This window comes from Coffea arabica, chromosome 1e (genome assembly GCF_036785885.1).
Source record: "Coffea arabica cultivar ET-39 chromosome 1e, Coffea Arabica ET-39 HiFi, whole genome shotgun sequence".
NCBI classification, from domain to species: Eukaryota; Viridiplantae; Streptophyta; class Magnoliopsida; order Gentianales; family Rubiaceae; genus Coffea; species Coffea arabica.
This window is the reverse complement of record NC_092311.1, coordinates 33,806,852-33,827,936: the sequence shown is the minus strand read 5'-3', so window position 1 is coordinate 33,827,936 and position 21,085 is coordinate 33,806,852. Positions and strand designations below refer to the sequence as shown.

Below are 21,085 nucleotides of genomic sequence, written 5' to 3'. Positions count from 1 at the left end.
AGTAGTATAATACCACCATATAAGTTTTGTCCCTCTACCAAATTTCATGAAAAAATACCTTCGGGAAGGTAGGCAACCAAACATCCAAAGTTTCGAAAAATCCTAAGGCAGAACTGCCTTGAGCTTTTTGTTTTCCATTCCAAACATTTGACCAGGGAAAATCCTTCAAACATGATTCATTTGTGTAGGAAAAACCTAAGGAACATTCATGGTACATTTGGTAAGTGTTTTAACTCCAAGAAATTCAATTGGCAAGTCCATACCAAGTCTAGCATCAATTTTGCCCAACATTTAGGGTTTTCAAGAACAGGGCAGGTTTCGTATTTTGATCACAAATCACCCAATTCAACTAGGAATTAAGGATGGTTGGTGGCATTAGAAAAAAAATTCATAGAACTATAATTTCACAGAAGAAATCATTTTGAAATTTAGCACACTACTAGCTCAAATTCGAGTCTCAAGTTGTAGCTTCTGAACTTCATTCCAGGAAAACAGAGAAACGGGATAAACATCTTTAAACGGTTGGTACGGAATACTCGAGTGGAATTAGGGGTTGCATTTTATACCGTTGGAAAGATGGGAATGTCTAGTTTTAATTGCCACTGACGCACTTGATTTCGACATCGGAGCACAGAATTATGGACGAAACAAGAAAGCTGTCTGAGCATTACAGGAAAAATTTTCCAGGTTTACCAGCTTTGCAAGATTAATCCATTTGACCAACCAAACCTCAATATTTTTCCATGAAACTTTATACACCATCTATACAATATATAAACATCATATACAAGCCATCAAAACCTCAGAATTTCACAAAAAGAGGCACGATCAAAACAGGGGCAGAATTGGAAACTTTTCTAGCCATGCAATCCTTGAAGTTTATACTAGCTAGGCACCATTAATCTACCAATTTGAGCACTAAACCAACATTAAATCCATCATCAAGCATCACATCAGCCATCAATCCAAGTGTGGGAGTTCATAGAGCCCACCTTCAAAATTTTCCAACAATAACAAGCCACCCACATGAATAACTAAACTCATAAGTGTAAATCAACTTCTATAAATCAAGTTTCTAGGTTTAGATCATCACTTACTCTAGTTGATGTCCAAGGCAGTGATTTTCGGTCCTTTTTGCTCCAGCAAAATCGTGAATGTTAGTTCCTTTTTGCAGCTTAATAAGGTCTCCAAGTGTAGAGCTAAGTATGTGTGAAATTTGGTGTAAGTTGGATGAAAATTGGTGAAGTTTTGTGAAGAAAATTTGAAGAACAATGGTGTTCTTTTCCCTTGAGTTGGCCGGCCAAAGAGAGGTGAGGAGAGAGAGTATTTTGATCAAATTTAGCTTCCTAAGGAAGATTCATTTGTGTGGCCCATATTCGTGCAAAAGTCAACTCTCTAATAGTGCGCGTAGCGCGTTTTGTGCTCGATTCCTTTCGAGTTTATTTCACTAGTACACTGAACCTCTAATGTGCTTATATTCATATAAATATTATTCACTCTTAATTGTCCCAAAATAATGGTCTAAAGTCCCTCAATTAATCGCGCACATGAAAACACGTATTTCCAATTTAGGCGCAATAGAGTGAAACTTTCGAGAAATTCTTATAACGATCGTACCACTAACTATCACTTGAGTACTTAAACCTAAAATTACCTATTTTAGGACCATTGCACATGTCTCCAATTTTTTGAGTTTATTGTACTCCCAATGGCTAAAATTTTCAAACACGTTTTCACTATTTTCCATTAATCGAGCTTTCAAAAATTAATTTTTGAAACGGGTCACTTTAAAACTATAATGAAGTCATAATTCCATATATTTAAATCTAATAAGGTTAGAAAATAATAATCGGAGCAAATATTCTGATAAATAATTAAATAAAAAAAAATAGGAGTCGAAAATAATAATTTTTACGAGTCCTCACAGAACCTTTATTTTCAACATACTCCTCAAGAGAGGATGTGTATACATCATTCATGCTTGCCTTTTGAGGTTTAAACTTCATTCCAAAGGTATTATCATATGAAATAGGCATTTCGTTATTGGAACACAAATTAGGTTCATCATTTTTGTCAAAATACAATCCACTTTCACATTTAACATTCCCACCATTCACAGTAGTGTCAACTTGCATATTATTAGAAGATATAACTTCACACAAAGCATGCAATCGATCTTCAATTCTACCAAAGTAAGAAGCTAATTCATCTAGTCTATCTTCAACCTTATCAAAATAGTCGGAAGTCGCACTAGCTAACCTTTCAATTGCTAATTTCCAAGACAAAGGTGCATAAGCTGACCTTTCAATAGCTAACTCCCAAGTTGGTTTTGATTGAAGTTGGACAAATTCAGATTAGTAATCTTAAAACCACGGAGAAGCATTATATCCATATTGATTATGCCAACTATAAGCATAAGAATTACCCCAATTAGGAGCATATTGATTAAAACAAGGATTGCAATGTCCAAATTCATTATAATAATCTATATTTTGTACTTGCCTATATGTATGAGTAGCATAATAACCTCCATACAAGTCACAAATTACATGATTAGAATTGAAAACATTAACATTCCTCTTTCTTTCAAGTATATTTGTAATGATGTCCAATTGAACTTTTAATGTTAGAAAATCAAGTTTAGCCTTTAAACTCCTTAAGTTATCTTCAAAAGTCATACCTTCGGACATCCTTTGATTACCTCCATAGTTGTAATTTTGAAAATTATAATCCATTGTCAAATTTCCTTCTCTCAAGATTTTATCCACTCTTGTTTACTATCCTTGTTATAACCTAAAAATACTTTCAAATAATCTCAAACAGGATTAGTCAAGAAGAATAGTTTAAAAAACACAAAAAAAAAAGACACTAAACACAAAACAAAAGGCTCAACAATATACTAAACATAACAAACAAAACATTTGACACAAAAAAACAAGAAAAGCAAGTAAAACTGTCTAAACTGTCTAAACAAAACACTGGATAAATTCTTTTCCGGTAACAGTGCCAAAAACTTGATGAGGTTCTACCATGCACCAAATTATAATAAAATCTAAATACCTTTTTTTGCAAATATACAGATTGTTTATCGAGTACAGGCATATTAGATGTCAATCCATAGAAAAGATTGTCAATTAGAAATGATTTTCAAACTGCTTTATCATTTAGACCATCGCAACTACAAGAGATTAAATCTACACTATGAACATGAAATAAAAGTAATAAAAAAATAATAGACAACTCTTAGAATTATGGAATTTCTCATTACTCTTGTAAATGAAATTACCGTTTAATTGAATGTTATTATCTTAGTTAGCTATGACGTAATTTCCTAATGTATATATAAAACCTACTCTCGTAGTTAATCACCTATACCTGTATCTAAATCATACCTACTCTCGCGGTTATAAAATTAACTGCAAGATTATTTCTTCTATGAAATTACATGAAACAAGCAACTAAAGTTACAAAGGTGCATCTCTACTTTCGTGAGTAAATCCCTAGGTTTAGCATTTCCTTGAACTAGTGTCAAATCATAATTCTCATTGTAAATTTAACACCTTAAAATTATCACAATTAATGGCCAATTAACAATGATCAGAAAAGCAAAAGTGTTGAATAATTTGTTTAAAATAATATCATTAAATAACCAAGTAAATATCACAAACAAAATATAAAAAGTTCATCTATAACTCTAAACATAAACTTTAGCTAAACATAAAGAGAATGAAAGAAAAGATCATACTTGTATTATAATTAAACATGAACTCAAATAGAAAAAAGAAAGTGAAAGGAGAGAAGTCACGCTTGTCACATGAGTTCCAAACTCTCCATCTTGCTCCTTAATTCTTCATCCAAATTTAACTACAAGTACAAGATGGATAAACTACACTAACTATACTATACTAATGAACTAAGAAAAACTAGTGAAGACTATATTTTGGTAGTATCTCTAACCTTCCAAAGTTGTCAAACAAGCTCAACAAAGGCATAGAGAATTAAAACTCCAAGCAATCATATTTCAAGTTGTGCAAATTCTGTCTTGAGATTCGCAAAAGTTATTTTTCCAAATTTCCAAGATACTTCATGCACTTTCCAGCTAAAATTCATTCAGGAAATTGGTCCAAAGCAGTAGAAAAGAACTGTAAGTTGAAGTACAACTAGTTCTAACTGTAAAGCAGGCAAAATATGAATGCGCATCCTCAAAACGCGGGTTAAGGTCGTGTACGGGGTCACATATTGTCCTCCACTGCAAGTTTACACTTTTCTTATCAGTCTTCAACATTATTTTGTTTTTGCACTAAATTCAACTAATATTTTCTCAATGATGGAGGCCGAACTAACTCTTGTCGAAAGCATAAACATTGTACCTCTTTGCGTTAGCTTTCCAATACATCAATAATCATCTAATTTGGAGTTCTTTAGATTGATAAATGATAAAAATACCCTTAATTGGTCAATCCCCTGTTTCAACTTTCGACAATAAAAATAGCCGACTATATTTTGACTTTTTAACTAGGTAAACTCATGAAATGAACTTTTGTGACACCCCCACTTCTCCCTAGGGCGAACCCAAGGGTATCCGCGGAACGCCTGCCTAACTCTCGCCAGGACTTGATACAAGTCTAATTCAAACTTAAGGATAAACAACCAATTAATAAAGGTCGAAGTAAAGAAAAGTCGCTTCCTTAATGAAACATTCAAATCTTACATCATATGTTACCAAAAGTACATCAACTTTCCCCAAAATACAATCACTAGAAGTCGACTAATCAATTACATCCAAAAATTCTAATTAAAAGTAATCAGGTCAGCTTTTCCAAAATTCTTTCCAATCCGAGCTCCTATTAAGGAAAACAAACTAATGGGGTAAGCGAATGCTCAATGAGGCCAAGAAAAACATGCAAACACATAGTTCAAGTAGCAATAACATTGTACAAGAATTAAAGTTAGAATGTTCAAGTAATTCATAATTGACAATAAAACACGATTAATAAGGATACGGGAGCTCTCAAGAGCCAAATTCCACTTGCTTTGTCAAGGTTCGATCCAATATCTCCACGTGATGACACTCCGTCAACTGGGTAGGTATTAAGTCCGTAGAAGCTCCACTTACTTCCTCCAACCATCATTGTACCCTCTCGAATCCGTAACCAAACACGCACGAAAAGGGTGATACTACACGAGTATGCCAAACAAGATCTCAAAAGATCAAGTTTTGTTTTAATATTCTCATGGTTCATCGAGCTTCTCGACCAGGCCCACGCCGGCTCGAGATGCAAGGTTAGCCAATGAGATTTGGGCGTCCCCCACGAGTACACGTATAAGTCGATGAGATTAACTCCAATCGACATTGAGTCAAACATGAGTATAATTTCATGTATGAGCAAGTTAATTATTTAATCAAGTAAAAGAGAACGAGTGCGATAAATTACACACTCGACTCAACAAGTCATGTTCACATATACGAGTAAGATTAATCAAGTAAATACAACAATTCATACACTTGACACTCACCAATTCAAAAGTAATTGAACGAGTAAAGTCTTTAGTTGTCCCCTCCGAGATTCTGTTCAAGACTCGCTTGAACACCTAAAGAAACAGGGACCATACTTCACTCACGTAAACTCACGACCACTTATCATTCAAGAAAGAAAGTGCATTCGCTTAAACGTAGAACAATGCCACAAGAGGGCTTTTCTCTATTGAAATTCAAGATTCAAAAGTAAGGATTTAAAGTCACAAGAAAAACTTGTATCCTTCATGGGATCGGGTATAAAACGGACTATCAATATCAAAAGAAAGTAAAAAGTTCTTAAAAGCTCATTTCCTACGAAATCAGAAATTTTCTGCTTTACGCGACAAAATTTGAAAAATTAAATCTTGAGTTTGGTCCATCCAAAAATGGAAAACTTTATACCGTTGGAAACTAGATTAAAAGTACTAAAAGTTCTCAGAAAACACCCTTTCAAGATTCCAAATAGAAAGCATTCATTTTTCAGCTCAAAGTTGCTGATTCATGAAGACAAAACACAACCAGTCTTGGTTTTCAGCAATGTTTGGAAATTAGGAAAAATTCACAGGAAGTGAATCAGTCTCTAAAATTTATAACACGATAAGGGTCCCAAATAAAGTTTTAAATGCAACAAGCAGAACTTAATTTGGAGTTTTGAGCAACAAGATATAAAAGTTTGAAGTCGGTTGATTTTCACGACCTGATCAGTTGATTTCCAGCTTTGAAGAGCAATCTTTGGGGCATTATTTGGGTATCGAAATGGCATTGAAATTATGCCAAATTTAGTACACTTAAACTTCCATATATGGAATACCTCTCTATCAAAATTTAAGCAAAAACTCACACGGGAAGGCAGTTAACAAAACAACCCAAGTTTGTGAAATTTCTCAAAGCTAATCTGCCAACCCTATCTCTCTTTCTTTTTCGAATGTTTTGTCCAACGAAATCAGCCCCAATTCGCTCCATTTTTTAAACCAAGGTTCAAGAACATTTAATGAGCAATTTATGGGTAATTGACACTAAAATTTTCGAAATAAAACACCCCAAAACAGATTTGACTATTCAGTCAGCAGGGAAGGGAAAATGTTTCAGTTTCCAGATTTGTTGCAGTTTTGAAATCAAACCATATCTAACTCTACACAACTCCAAATTAAAAATAATTTATGGCGTTAGAAACTAGGTTCAAAATGATACAATTCATCAGAAGGCATCATTTTCAAAATCTTTGTACAAGTAAGACAAAATTGAGCCACAAGATGCAGCTTCCCAGTTGTTCTCGGACAGACAGGCAAAGCAGGACAGTCCACTTTGCCGACTCACCACAGTTTGCTCAAAAGGAACTAGTAGGGGATTCTTATACTGTTTGAAAGCTGTGAATGTCTAGTTTTGAATGCCACAAACGGCACTCAATTTCAACTTTTGTACAAAGAGTTATGTTCAGACAAAGAACCACTGTCTGGTTACCCTGCTAGCGAATTTCCAGATTTCAACTTTTCCAAAACTCAAGTATTATACAAGCAATCGACATGATCTTTGAAAGACACTTTCTACACACATAGTACAACATATATCGGTCACTTTAACAGCCAAACAAGCAACAAAATTTCTAATTAAAAGCTGGACAACATGGACAGAATTTTGGCTAGCTTTCCTTTCACAATTTTTCCAACTTTCTCTCCACTTTCTAACCATAATCATCTCATTCATCACATAAACAACAATAATCAAACAATATAGCCTCAGTCAGCTACCTAAAGGCCTCCTCAAGACATCTAGTTTAGGATTTAAAGCAAGATAAATGTTTCCTCAAGTCCACTAGCCTTAAAACTTCATTAGGGTTTCAAACCCATGAAAACTAACCATCAATCTTTGCAAAATTTGAAAGGTTAAGGAGATGAAGTGATTACCCTTTAAACCCTAGATGAAGACCAGATTTTTCCACCAAAATCACCAAGCAACACCTCAAGCTTTCACCTTTCTTCTAGTTGGAGCAAGAACCCAAGGGATTGTGAGTTGGATGGAGTGAATCAAGCAAACTTGGAGCAAGAAGTTGAAGCCTTTCTCTTTCTTTTTCTTTTCCTTTGGGTAGGCCGAGAGTGAGGAGAGAGAGAGTGAGGGTTTTGTGGTTTGATTTCTTGGAGGGAAAGAATGAAAAAGGTAGCCATAAAGTGTGCACAAAAGTCAACCCTCAAGTACGAAATAGGGTTTGGTACTACCACTTTTCTCTCTTGTTTGGTACACTTATACACTAATCCTCCAAGGTAATTCTTTTAACACTATAATTACTCACACTTATGAGTCTAATACTAATTCCTCAATCCTCCAATTAATCGGACCGACACGACTTTCGAGAAACATTCGACGCACTCGCGAAAAAATGAAATTTAAGGAAAATTCATGCAATACTAGAATAATCAAATAATGCTAGGGCAAATAATTATAAAATGACTAAATTAAGAAATAAAACATGAGTCCTCACATCCTCTCCCTCTTAAGAGAATTTCGTCCACGAAATTCATATCTTGATTCGGAAATAGATCTGGATATTTCTTTTGAATCTCCTCTTCTACTTCCCAAGTAGCTTCCTCTATTCCGTGATTCCTCCATAGGACTTTCACCAGAGGAATTCACTTATTCCTTAGTTCCTTCACCTTACGATCCAAAAGCTTCACCGGTTTCTCGTTATACATCAGTGTCTCGTCAATCTCAATATTTTTTGGTTGCAGTACATGAGAGGGATCTGGGTGGTACTTCTTGAGTATAGACACGTGAAAAATATTATGAATTCGAGACAGACTTGATGGCAGTTCCAACTTATAGGCCACGTTCCCCACAAGTTGAAGAATCTTATAAAGTCCTACAAATCTCGATTGCAACTTCTTTCCTTTTCCTGCCATCAAACTTGCTTTCAGATGCGTGATTTTAAGGAAAACTTGATCTCCAACCGAAAACTCCAAATCCTTCCTTCGATTATCTGCATAACTCTTTTGACGGCTCTGGGTTGTCTGAATCTTTTGACGTATTAATTTCACCTTTTCATACGCCTCTTCAATTCATGGTACTGTAGTTAGGTCTAAAATCTTTCTTTCACCTATTTCATCCCAACATATCGGAGATCTACACTTACGGTCATAAAGTGTTTCATACGGAGCCATTTGAATGGGTGAATGGAAGCTATTATTATATGCAAACTCCACCAATGTCAAATACTTACTCCAACTTTCTCCCAAATCCAAAATACAGGTTCTCAACATGTCATCAAGGGTCTGAATTATCCTTTCCGACTGTCCGTCAGTTTGGGGGTGGTATGTAGTGCTAAAACTCAACTTAGTTCCTAGCATTTCTTGCATTTTCTGCCAGAATCGAGAAACAAACCGAGGGTCTCGGTCAAATACAATACTTACAGGTATCCTATGTAGCCTTATAATCTCATCCAAATATAACTTTGCTAATTTCTCCAACGGGTACTTCATACTAATCGGCAGAAAATGAGCCGATTTAGTCAATCTATCTATTATTACCCAAACAGTGTCATGATCTCTTTGTGTCCTTGGTAATCCAAATACAAAATTCATGGTGATATTTTTTCATTTCCACTCGGGTATCTCTAAAGGTTGTAGTAAACCAGACGGTTTCTGATGCTCGGCTTTAACCTGCTGGGAAATCAAACAAATATGGACAAACCAAGCAATTTTCTTCTTCATGTTCTCCCACCAGTACAGACTCTTCAAATCTTGGTACATTTTATTTCCTCCAGGGTGTACCGTGTACTTAGATCGGTACGCTTATTCTAAGATTTCCCTTTTTAGCCCTTTATCCTTTGGCACCACTATGTGGTTTCGAAACCTTAGTACACCATTTATTCCTAGATTAAAATTTGACTTTTCCCTCTTATTAACTTTTTCCAACCACTTTTGCACCTCAGAATCCTTCTCTTGTGCCTCCTTGATACGATCCAACAAAATGGATTTCACGACAATGTTCCCAAGAATCACTTTTCTCGGTTTGAGACGAGGGTTCCAAATACTAATCTCTTCCAACAAGTGCAATTCTTTAATCATCAATCTTGCTACTTGCACTTGGCAACTTAAAGCATCGGCCACTACATCGGCACTTGTCTTCTAGGAGTTAAATCTATTTGGGATCACTTTATGGAACAATTTCAAATCAAATCTGTCCATACCTTCATGGAATTTGTCTTCTAGGAGTTAAATCTATTTGTGATCACTTCATGGAACAATTTCAATTCAAATCTGTCCATTCCAATGGGGAATTAATTCAAACTCACCATGAAGGGAGAATTTCAGATTTTGATTCTTATTTGCCACCTATGGTTCATTCATCATCTTTACCTTCTTTTGAGCATAATTTCCATCCTAACACTTGTATTTCTTATGCAAATTTTGAATGAAAGTGTAAAAAGCGAGCAATGCTTTCTCAAGTTGAAGGAATAATGAAGTGTCAAAGGGAGTTTTCGCATTTAAATCTTGTTCTATACCTTGTTACCATTTAGCTAATAATGTTCCATTGCTTCTTTATCCAATTTCTAATTTGTTTCAAGTTGAAGGTTATTTTATTTTTATAGGTTGTAAAGCTGCCTAAAATTTTTCAACTTTGATTAAAGACTTGCAACTAGATTTCATGCTTTTTTCAGCTAAAAATGGTGATCTTTCATGCTTATTCACACATCCAAAAGCTGGTGGCCAAGTGCTCAATTTGTCAACTTCAACTTGTGCTAGTTCAAGTAACCCTCATGAAGTGAAATTCAAATGTTTGCTGCCTCATATATTGGAAGATGAGAACTTGAGTGTCAAGCAAGATCCCAAAGCTGTCCTTCACGAGTTATTTAGTGCCTCATCCATATAACAAATTGCTCCCGTTTTGTCCATGCAAGATGATCAAAATCAATGTCAACTAGTGATGGATTTTACACCTTTGCACAATCAAAGTCCCAATGTGCAAATCCACGACCAAAGGCTAACAAGAGAGCTTTGGAGTGCAACCTGGAATTTCCACAAGTTATACACAAGTTGGTTCTTGTCTTGGCAAATGTCTTTGTTCGAAAGCAACCTGAGGCTGACCAAACAACATATGGTTTGGCTCGTGGTCCTTCATCTATTCTCAACGTTACTGTCCTCTAACCGCACCGTCGATTTGTGGACAAATCACTTTTAAGAGGAGGGGAATGATGCAAACATGAAGAACCGGCTCCCTTCGAAATCTATAAAGATTATTCAAAGCTGAATTGATGGTGTTACTTTACTACAACTTGTTGTCATTCATAAAGAGTAGAAGCAAGTTAGTTTAGTTAGTTGTTTTGTTAGTAAGTGATGTCGTTTATTGGTAGTGTCAAGTGAAGGGTTTAATTGTCAATTTAATTGCGGTTTTAGTGGTGTAATTATAGTGTTAATATTCGGCCAGCTTAGTCTTCAAAGAGGCCAAATCTTAGTTGGATTTTTAGTCCAAACCACATTAGGGTTTGAGTCATTGTAAGGCTATAAATAGCCTAGTTTTTCCAATGTTTATCATTATCGAGAATTTTTCAGAAATATGTGAGTTATCACTTTTTTCTTGCTCCAAGAGAGCCCTTCTTGAATACTTGAGAGTTCTCTTGAGTTATTCAATTCAAACTTATCAATCAAGTATCCACCTTGGTTGTGGCGTTCTTCTACCAATACGTTTGGTTCACTAAATCATTTGATTGTGGGTTGAGATTCGATTCAAGGTTCACAATCTTAGGGTTTAGAAGGGTCAAGTGTTATTTTGCAATCAACTTGATTTCTTCGTCTAGATCCTGGGCGTGTGGGATACGAGTTCATACCTTCGGGCGGGCTCGTATATTTGTGTTTGTTTATTTGTTTTTTGGTATCCATCTGTGGTTAAGTCATAGAAGAGTCGTTAAGGTTTCCAATTCCTAGCCTACTTAGGTTTAGTAAATCTGTGACTTTTCTTTTCCCATTGTGTTCAACTTTCCTTTGCTGTCCGATTCGTAGCATCTTCGGGAGTCTATTAAAGCTATTATTTCCAATCCTTAATTGCCTGGGAAAAAGGGAAATTTTCAGAAATTCTAGCTTCCAATTCCAGCCATAAGGAAATCTGCCCAACCGCAAGTTTCTTTTGGCCAAATCTCGATTCGAGGACAAATCGCTTTCGAGATGAGGGGAATGATACGAGTAGTAGGACCATCACTAGCTCGAGTCAAGATGGTTGAGAGCCTTTTCAACCCAATCCATGATATTCAAGACTCCATTGGAATACATGAAGTCGTGGAGGGGATGGAGCGCCAGCTATGTGATCTTCGAGTTTTTAATTTCTTTTGTTTTGCTTGATTTTTTCTTGTTTAGTTGATTAGTTAGTCATTATTATGAATAAATATGGCCAGCTATGTGAGTTATTTGAGCCATTTAAAAGTAGTTAGAAAAATAAGTGACTAAATTCTTGTCCAAACTGGATTAGTTTTAGTATTTTAGGTTTAGCTATAAATAAGCCTCTTCTATTTCATTGTAAGACAACTTTTTTTAGAGATGAATTAATAAAAGTGAGTTTTTCTCCTTTTATGGAGTTCCTTGATGGAACACGAAGTCCTTCTTGAACTGTATCCAGTATTTAGTTTGGTGATCAAGGCAAGATGATCACATCATCTTGTTCTTTCAAACCAATAACCAATCTACTAGGTTTCCAGAAACAGATTCTCTTTAGGCCTAGTAAGGTAGTTATTGTTCCATAACCTAGTTAAAATAGATCCTTCCACTGCCTAATCGATTCGACTTCTTCTCGAGCGGTCCTTGGAGAATCAAGTTCGTATCAGTTTAATTATTATTTGTATCCTTTTAGCCCTCTAACCCCTTCTGTCAATTTCAACTATTACTCCTAATGAAATCTTCCTTAAAATGGCATGATTTTGATTATCTTCTCCAATCACATCTAATCACCACTACAACTATGACATGCCAATCATCGGCCATTGATCGTTGTTGATCACTACTCTAGTGTTATCAAATTTAGATGAAATTACACTTTTAGACTGTTTTTTAGTAGATTCAAAATCTGGACTCAAATTTATATGAATATTGCTAGTTTTGAATAGATTTTTGCTTGTGTATTGTGCATGGTGTAGTGTTCGTTGGGTTTAATAGTTTGAATAGAAAAAATGATCAGAAGTATTTGCTTTTAGGAGTTTGAGGGTTGAAAATATACAAATAATTGCTGGAAGACTAAAAGTGTACTGACCTAATAGTTTGAAGGGCAATCAGATAATTTGCTCTAAATCAATACACCTCTTAGATTTCTGTCACTTCCAATTTTATGAGATGTCCCAAGGGACCATCTGTGGTTACCTAAACAGTATACTTCTCATTTTGTTTCAGTCACGTTCCAATTTTGTGAGATGTCCCCGAAGGGCCAGTCATGGTTTTACACCACTTTCGTTTCGGTCATTCAAGTGTCCATAAGGAAACAGCTCAACAAGGATCCGTCTACGGTGGGTAGTTTACAGAATTAGCTACATAACGAAAGGCTATTGTGTGCAATGAGAGATTGACAGCTAAGCGTGCTGTGAAATCAAGTGTATTTGTGGTGCAAAATGCAAAACAGTTGCAACAGAAGAGCCACATACGAGTTCGTCAAAGGGGTGGGGTCGAAAAACGTGAAGTAAGCAAAGAAATAATAAAGCGTGCGTTTAGATAGTAAATTATTTGAGATAATTTTACGAAAAAAATTACTGTGCTACTTTGGCTGTATTTTGTTTTGGTTTGACATATGCAGAACAAATCCAGTTAGGTTTCGCCTACGGATTCGAATTTTTTATCCAAGTTCCAACAGGTTTATAACACTTTCTCAATCCTATATAATTACATAGCAACCTTGATAGTACTACGTAGTAATATTACATGCCTCACGGATTAGTTAAAACATTTTGTTTTCTGAGCAATAATGGCTGTCAAGGGCTTGAGCATTGCTGCTATTTTCTTTGTTATTGCATCTGCTTTGCTGCTTCTTTCTCCTTCACCATCCGTTGATGCTAGTCCTCTCCTGAGTGCCTGCCATTTTGATCAAGTGTACCAACTTGGGGACTCCATATCAGACACTGGGAATTTGATCAGGGAATCTCCACTTGGAGCCGCTTTACCTTTCGCCAGAAACCCCTACGGTCAGACCTTCTCCCACCGCAAAGCCACTGGTCGTTGCTCTAATGGGCTTCTTATGATTGACTACATTGCCCAGGCGCTGGGTCTACCTCTCGTGAATTCGATCAAGGACACAAAGGAAAATTTTGAGCATGTAGCAAATTTTGCCGTAGCCGGTGCTACGGTACTATCATCAGCTGCTCTTGCCCGTCATCATGTTAGAAATCCAGTGACCAGCAGTTCCCTTGACGTATAACTTCAGTGGATGAAATATCACTTTCACAAATTTTGCCACAACGATTGTGAAAGGAAGCTTCAAAACGCTCTATTTATGGTGGGTGAAATCGGCGGCAACGATTATAATTATACATTCCTTCAATACTTTGATGAGGCTAGAGATACGCTTAGGATTCAAGACTTGGTACCTCTAGTTGTTGCCAAAATTAAGCATGCTGTTGAGAAAGTTATTAGTTTTGGAGCAAGGACAATAGTGGTTCCTGGAAACTTTCCGATGGGTTGTCTGCCAATTTATCTTACAAAGTTTGGGCTAGAAAGTGAAGTAGACGAGTTCGACCAGAATCATTGCATATGGCTGTTAAACAGCTTTGCAACTTTCCACAATGATCACCTAAAGAAGGCGATTGCCAAGCTGCAAGAAGAGTACCCACATGTAACAATCGTCTAGGGAGACTACTGCGCTGCATATGAACAGCTTCTCAAACTAGGTGAACCTAAAGGTTTCGAGCTACACAAAGCTTGTTGTGGAGTTGGATGGCTGTACAACTTCAATCAGACACGGATGTGTGGATTTCCAGGTGTTACGACTTGCCCTGATCCCGAAAGATACATCAGCTGGGATGGAATTCATTTAACACAGGAGGCTTACCGCATGACAGTGGATTGGTTGCAAGCTGATCTTTTCTGGAAATTGCGCTGCCATCATTGAACAAGTCTATAACTTTATTATGTTCTTCAAGCTCCTAGAGTGGTACTTTACTTCATGCCGAATTTGCTTTTTCAATCCAGTAGTTTAGTTTAGCTAATGGGAAGCCCTTGTGACGGACTAATTTCGTCACCAACTGTTTCAGCACTTACTTTTTGAAAGTTCAGTTTTTATCATTCTAGGTTCAAGATTATGAAAATTTTATCAAGTTCTTGGCGAAAAAAAAATATCGATTAGATTCAATTATTCACATCTAAACATATATAAAATACTCAGAAATTACATATATCATAAATACATACTTATATATAGAAACATACATGAATAATGAATCACCTCACACACACATATATATAAGGATATAAATCAATTGATAACATGCATACGTATTAAAAAAACGTCTACATTGAATCAAAGTGTAGAAAATAATCGGTAAATGAAGTTATATTATACTTGTAAAATTAATCTTATCTACAATAACATATTATCTTTTAAGCATAAGTATACGTTACCATAATTTGTTTGGTAAATTCACTAATTTGTAATTACAAATCCATTGTTTAGTTAATTTGGCAGTTTTTATTTTTTGTAATATACGCAAACTCAAATGCACCACACTATCAACTGATTCTTGTTTGTGTGGCTTTTCTTATTTATAAAATATTTAAATGTCATTTGACCTCAATTTATTGTTTCAATTCATATAAGATTTTAATTTTAAAATTTACATTTTAAATGCAGTTTGCCCTCCTTAAAAATAGCATAATCGGCCCCAAATAATTTCCATCCTCCCCACAGCCCTCCCGTGCCCCTTCTTTTCATTTCCTGAGATTTGTTTACTATGTTGGCCCCACTCATTGTAGCCTCGGCGCTTTTAGTCCTGTGAACTACCTTCTGCTTTCGGATGTCTTGTGAATTTTTTGAACCATGTACCATTGATTCCTAAACCACACAGCCAAACTTCTTTTTATTTTTTTGGTAAAAAAACATTGGGTGAGTTCGGCTCCGGTCACCACTATATGATACAATCTCTGTTGCATATGAAGCTCGTGATCAACAAACCCGGATCGTGATGGTGATATTCAAGTTTGGCAACGAAAAATCTATGATCCAATCTAACTCCCGAGATGCGAACTTCTTGATATTATCTCAACCCACAACCTAATGAGTTAGCGAACCGAGATTTTGGTAGAACGGTGTCACAATCAAGTGTGATTCTTGATTGATAAGCCAAGGTTGAACACTCAATAGAACCTCTAAAGTATTCAAAAGGAGCTCACAAAAAAGCCAAGAGACAACCTCTCAATTTGGCTGGAAAATTCGATTTATTATTGGAAAAAACGTTTTTAACTCTTTTATAGAATTTACAAGACACTTAATCAACTCCAACTAGGAAACTAGTTGACCATTCGGCCCCCTAAGTCTTCCCTAAGTTGGCCAACCCTAACAACCTCAAAAATGACTAGAAAAGTCATGAAAAATAACTCAAAACAGCAACTAAATAATTTGGCATGCATCTAAGACAAAAGCTAGCCGAATGCAATATTTAAACAACGACTAAACAAATGACTCTAGGGACTAGCTTGCTGGATCACTTGAAGTAATGTAACAATTGAATGTTCTTCTTGATTAAGATCTTCAACCATCTTTGAACCTTCAATTGATTAACGAATAACATGAACTAATGTGTTGATTTGGTTGTTAAGCTTGGTTTGCGAGTGAGCCAGTAACGGAACCAAATTGAATTGGATCATCTTGAACTTGACCGGCAACTTGCATGTCCTCATCATTCCCTCCCTCCCTCTTGAAAAGATTTGCCCTTAAATCTTGGGGAAAAATGTTAATGATAGAAAGAACATTGCACATCTTCCACCTGGATAGAAAACCACAGTAAATAAGCAAATGGAATCTACGGATCCAATGTTGAAACCCCCGATATCAGTGTGCTTAGATTGAAGCAACCATGGATAAGTCACGGCAACAACAGCGACACTTTTTGCATGCCTTTTGCATATCTTAGATTGAAATAAATGATGAGCAGCGTGCTTCCAAAATTCTTTAGAGTACCAATATTGTGGCAATTGAAACGCCTTAAAGAAAGTAGTGCAAAAACCAACATCTTGCAATTGATTGACACTGACACGTGCAATGCATCCACATGCCTTGGAAGTAAACTCCTCAATTGCCTTCACTCTTGGCAAATTAGAAGCTTTAAAACCATAGGCAGTCTTGGCGGTTATCAGCTCATCGGATATTGCAATTGCTTTCTTAACATGCATAAAACAACGAGCACTAGACAAAGCAATGTTAAGGTTGTTAGAAAGGCAATAAGTCCCCTCACTCTCATTTTTGTTAACACTCAAAGTCAGCTCACTTTCCCTCTTTTCTTCCTCTTTCTCATTCAACACTCTAGATTTTTCAATCTCTTGCTCACTCTCAAGTATTACATCATTGCTTACACACTCATGTTGTACGTCACTGGGCTCACATAAATCTTCAACTAATTCTTGATTTTGAACTAGTGTAGGTTGAAGTTCACGAGCATCAGCCTCAACACAATCCTCTTTAAGAGATTTTTGAGAATTGTAATCAACTTGCTCCTTCATTTCTTTTCTCGAAGGAGGCGTTGGTAAGTCTCCCACCACGACTCCTCCTTAGATGGCTCCACATCAACCTTAGACTTATCGGATTCTTCCACATGTGCTTTTGCCCTTAGATGATTTGGAGTGGCTTTTAGTGTTACAGGTTCTATAAAGCTCCTCTTGGATTGGTTCCAAGGCTTGGTTGAGCATCTTTCTAAACTTTACTTCCAAAGTCGAGGTAAGAAGCTCCACATCAAAAGGTTGAGATACACCTTCACCTCCACTTGACATGTTTGTCTTACCTGCAAAAATTGTTAATGACGAAAAGATTTCCTCACTTCACTCCGTCATGTGTATACTCTCACACTCGTGTATCACTTGAATAGATAATCACTCTATTGAGCTCACCAATCAAGGCCTTGTTTTCACTCCTTTGAAGAAGTTAGAACCTCCTCAAGTGTATATTGGCTTACCAAAGAAGTCACACAAGTGTAGCGCTTGACTTTAAGGGCTCAATATAAGACAAATGTGACTCAATCAGGTTTGGTGTGAAGTGAATGACGCTGGAAAATGGAACAATTAAAGCTGGAAATTTGCTGGAAGAATACTTAGATGATTGACACAAGGAACTACTAGTTACGTGACACAAACAATTAGCAAATGACCCGACACAAAACTGGAAATTTGGACACTAATTCTGGACTTTAAGGACGAGTTTTATGGCTAGAATTACTAGAAAAATAAGCTAAACAACTGACTCAAGAAAACTATAATGATTTGACTCAAGAACAATAACCTAAAGAGTTTACCGACACTTGTTCTTGTTGCACCAATTAGGAAATAATGAACAGTGGAAATTTCTGGAATAGAACCCCTTCTCCCAATAGAACAAGGACTGAGCAGGCTACAACTCACGAATGTTTAAGGTAATCTGGCAGCTTGTTTCCAAATCACATTAGCTAGTCAAATCCAAATGGAACTACGAAAGGGATAACGGCTGCTGTCTACTCTTCTTGATAGTTCAACCATTTTCAAGAGTCCCTTAACACAATACGAATCAATTTTGGAACCAATTTTGGAACTTCTAAGAATCAAGATTCGTGGCCGGTGTTGCCTCTTTTTTTTCTCTTTTTTTTTTAACTCAGCCAAGAACTTGAAGAACTAGGGTTTTCAGTGGCTGGAATTTTTGCAGCTTTGTTTTTGAGCAAGAATAAGTCCCAAAACCCAGAAAATTTCAAGATTCTTTCAAGAATGCAAGAAGTTAATTTCCAGATTTCAAGAAACACAAAATTGAAGAAGAATCCCCCCAAACAGTCCAAGATTTTCTCGGATTTGAACAAGACAGTTTTTGGGATTATCAAAGCTTCAAGAATCTTGACTAAAGCTTCAAGAACTTCAAGATTTTGTTTTAATCAGTCAAGAACTTCAAGAAACCCCTGTTTTAATTTCGATTTTCCAAGAAATTTGAAAGGTCAGCCCGCTATTTCCTTTTTTTTTTTTTTTTGCAATGCAAACAACAAGAACACAAGATGACGGCTAGATAACGACTCCAAAACCCTAGCTACAAACAAATTTCTTCTTTTTTTTTTATCTTGAACCTCAACTAATTCACAAAAACAACAACAATAAAAGTAGCTGGAACAAGAAACGCAAATAAACAAAAGGAATTAAATTCGGGCAGCAATCAACAAGAGGAAAACCTAACGACTCCATGCAACAACCCTAGAACTCGGATTTTTTTTTGAACTAGACACAAAACACAAAAAACATAACACACAAATAGATTTTTTTTCGGATGAACAGTAACGGCAAATAGTAATCAGTGAACAGTAATTTTTTTTTTTTTGGATTAGAACCGAATAGAAACAAGACACAAACACAAACTAAGAATCAAGAATATGACTCAAAAGCTAGAATTAAAAGGGATATAACCTGAATACCATCAAGCTTACTCTAATGCCAACTGATACGATCTCTGTTGCATACGAAGCTCGTGATCAACAAGCCTGGATCGTGATGGTGATATTCAAGCTTGGCAGCAGAAAATCTACGACCCAATCTAACCCCCAAGGTGTGAACTTCTTGATATTATCTAAACACATAACCTAACGAATTAGCAAACCAAGATTTTGGTAGAACGGCGCCACAATCAAGTGCGATTCTTGATTGATAAGCCAAGGTTGAACACTCAAGAGAACATCTAAAGTATTCAAAAAGAGCTCACAAAAAATCCAAGACAGAACCTCTCAATTTTGCTGGAAAATTCGATTAATTATTGAAAAAAAAAACAGTTTTAACTCTTTCTTAGAGTTTACAAGACACTTAACCAACTCCAACTAGGAAACTAGTTGACCATTCAGCCCCCTAAGTCTTCCCTAAGCTGGCCGACCCTAATAACCTCAAAAATGACTAGAAAAGCCATGAAAAATAACTCAAAACAGCAACTAAGTAATTCGGCATGCATCTAAGACAAAAGCTAGCCGAATGCAATATTTAAACAACGCCTAAACAAATGACTCTAGGGGCTAGCTTGCTGGATCACTTGAAGTAATGTAACAATTGAATGTTCTTCTTGATTAAGATCTTCAACCATCTTTGAACCTTCAATTGATTAACGAGTAACATGAACTAATGTATTGATTTGGTTGTTAAGCTTGGTTTGCGAGCGAGCCAGTAACGGAACCAAATTGAATTGGATCATCTTGAACTTGACCGGCAACTTGCATGTCCTCATCACCATAGGTCAGAGCAGGCCGCTGGGACCATAGGTCACTTAAAGAGGTACTTAAAAAATTGTCCACCAATACAACTCTCATATCCGCAGTAGAATTTAAACACACGACCTTTTGTGAAGAAGTGGTCCATCCTTATCAATTAAACTAACTTGTATTGGCACACAACCAAACTTCCGCTATCATAGATTCATAGGTAGTCAACCAACTACTACTAAAGTAGTTCGCCACCAAGAGAGGTTTAAAACTCTACTTGGATGTAGGTCAAGGGATCAAATCTCCTTGCCTATATTTTAAAATCCAGACTTTTCTGGAAATGTCGTCAATGCATTCGTTTGGATTGGTGGTGGTTCAACTCCTTCGAGTTCTCCTTGGGTCTCTTCAGATCCCTCCTCTTCCACTATTCATATAGAGTAAGTGCAGGTTTATTGTGTCCAGGAAAAAAAAAATTCGAAGGTAGTCTCAATAGTACGTACTACATACGGATCCCCTATTGTAGACGAATCCAATTGTATGATCATAACAAATGGTAACAGCCGCGTGAGTCTGTTCATATTCTATTTGGGGCTGAGTGTTGGTTTCATGGGATTCATCTACACTCAAGAGTCTCTCAGCCCATACACAATTTTCTAGTTTTGGGCAGATGTGCCAGCCCATTATTGTTAGATTTTTTTCCTTATTAAGGCCCATGTGTGTTGAATTTAAGGGACCAAGCATAGAAGGTAACCAATAATATTTTTATTTACCCAAATTTCAGTTTATCTGGATTGCTTTCTTAATTTTGAGACTTGGCTCCTTTTCTCACATGTAAAATTTTGACTATTCGGGTGAGAAACTTTGATCATGCCGTATTTGGCATATGTAATGTCAGGCAGGTACAGAATTGCTATGTCAAATCAGCTTAGCAATGTAAGAAAGCTTTCATAGCTTTATCTAAGGTGTCTTTCATTAATACTTGCCTCGATATATGCTATTACAATAAAATTTTCATAAAATAATGCTCGATAAATTAATAACCTCTATTAAATAATAATTTTTTGTAATCCCAACTTGGACTAACGAGCTAAATTAATAATTTTAATAAAATCATAAGATAATTTTTTAAAAAAACTTTATATAATCCTTTGGTCTTATTCATATAATAAGTTAATAATTCACTAAAATTACATATTATATTTTTCTAAAAT

General features: G+C 36.1%; 2 protein-coding genes across 2 annotated transcripts; both read left to right on the top strand.

Annotated features, from left to right (window-relative positions):
- The first annotated feature begins 13,447 nt into the window (after positions 1–13,447).
- On the top strand, positions 13,448–13,897 carry LOC113693336 (acetylajmalan esterase-like). The gene has a single exon (XM_027211894.1). The coding sequence runs from the start codon at positions 13,448–13,450 to the stop codon at positions 13,895–13,897; it is 450 nt and encodes a 149-aa protein (XP_027067695.1).
- Positions 13,898–13,972: 75 nt separating this feature from the next.
- LOC113693331 (GDSL esterase/lipase At5g03980-like) lies at positions 13,973–14,587 on the top strand. Its single transcript, XM_027211887.1, has 2 exons — positions 13,973–14,311; positions 14,354–14,587. Exons 1-2 carry the CDS (start codon positions 13,973–13,975, stop codon positions 14,585–14,587), a joined length of 573 nt encoding a protein of 190 aa, XP_027067688.1.
- The last annotated feature ends 6,498 nt before the right edge of the window (positions 14,588–21,085 follow it).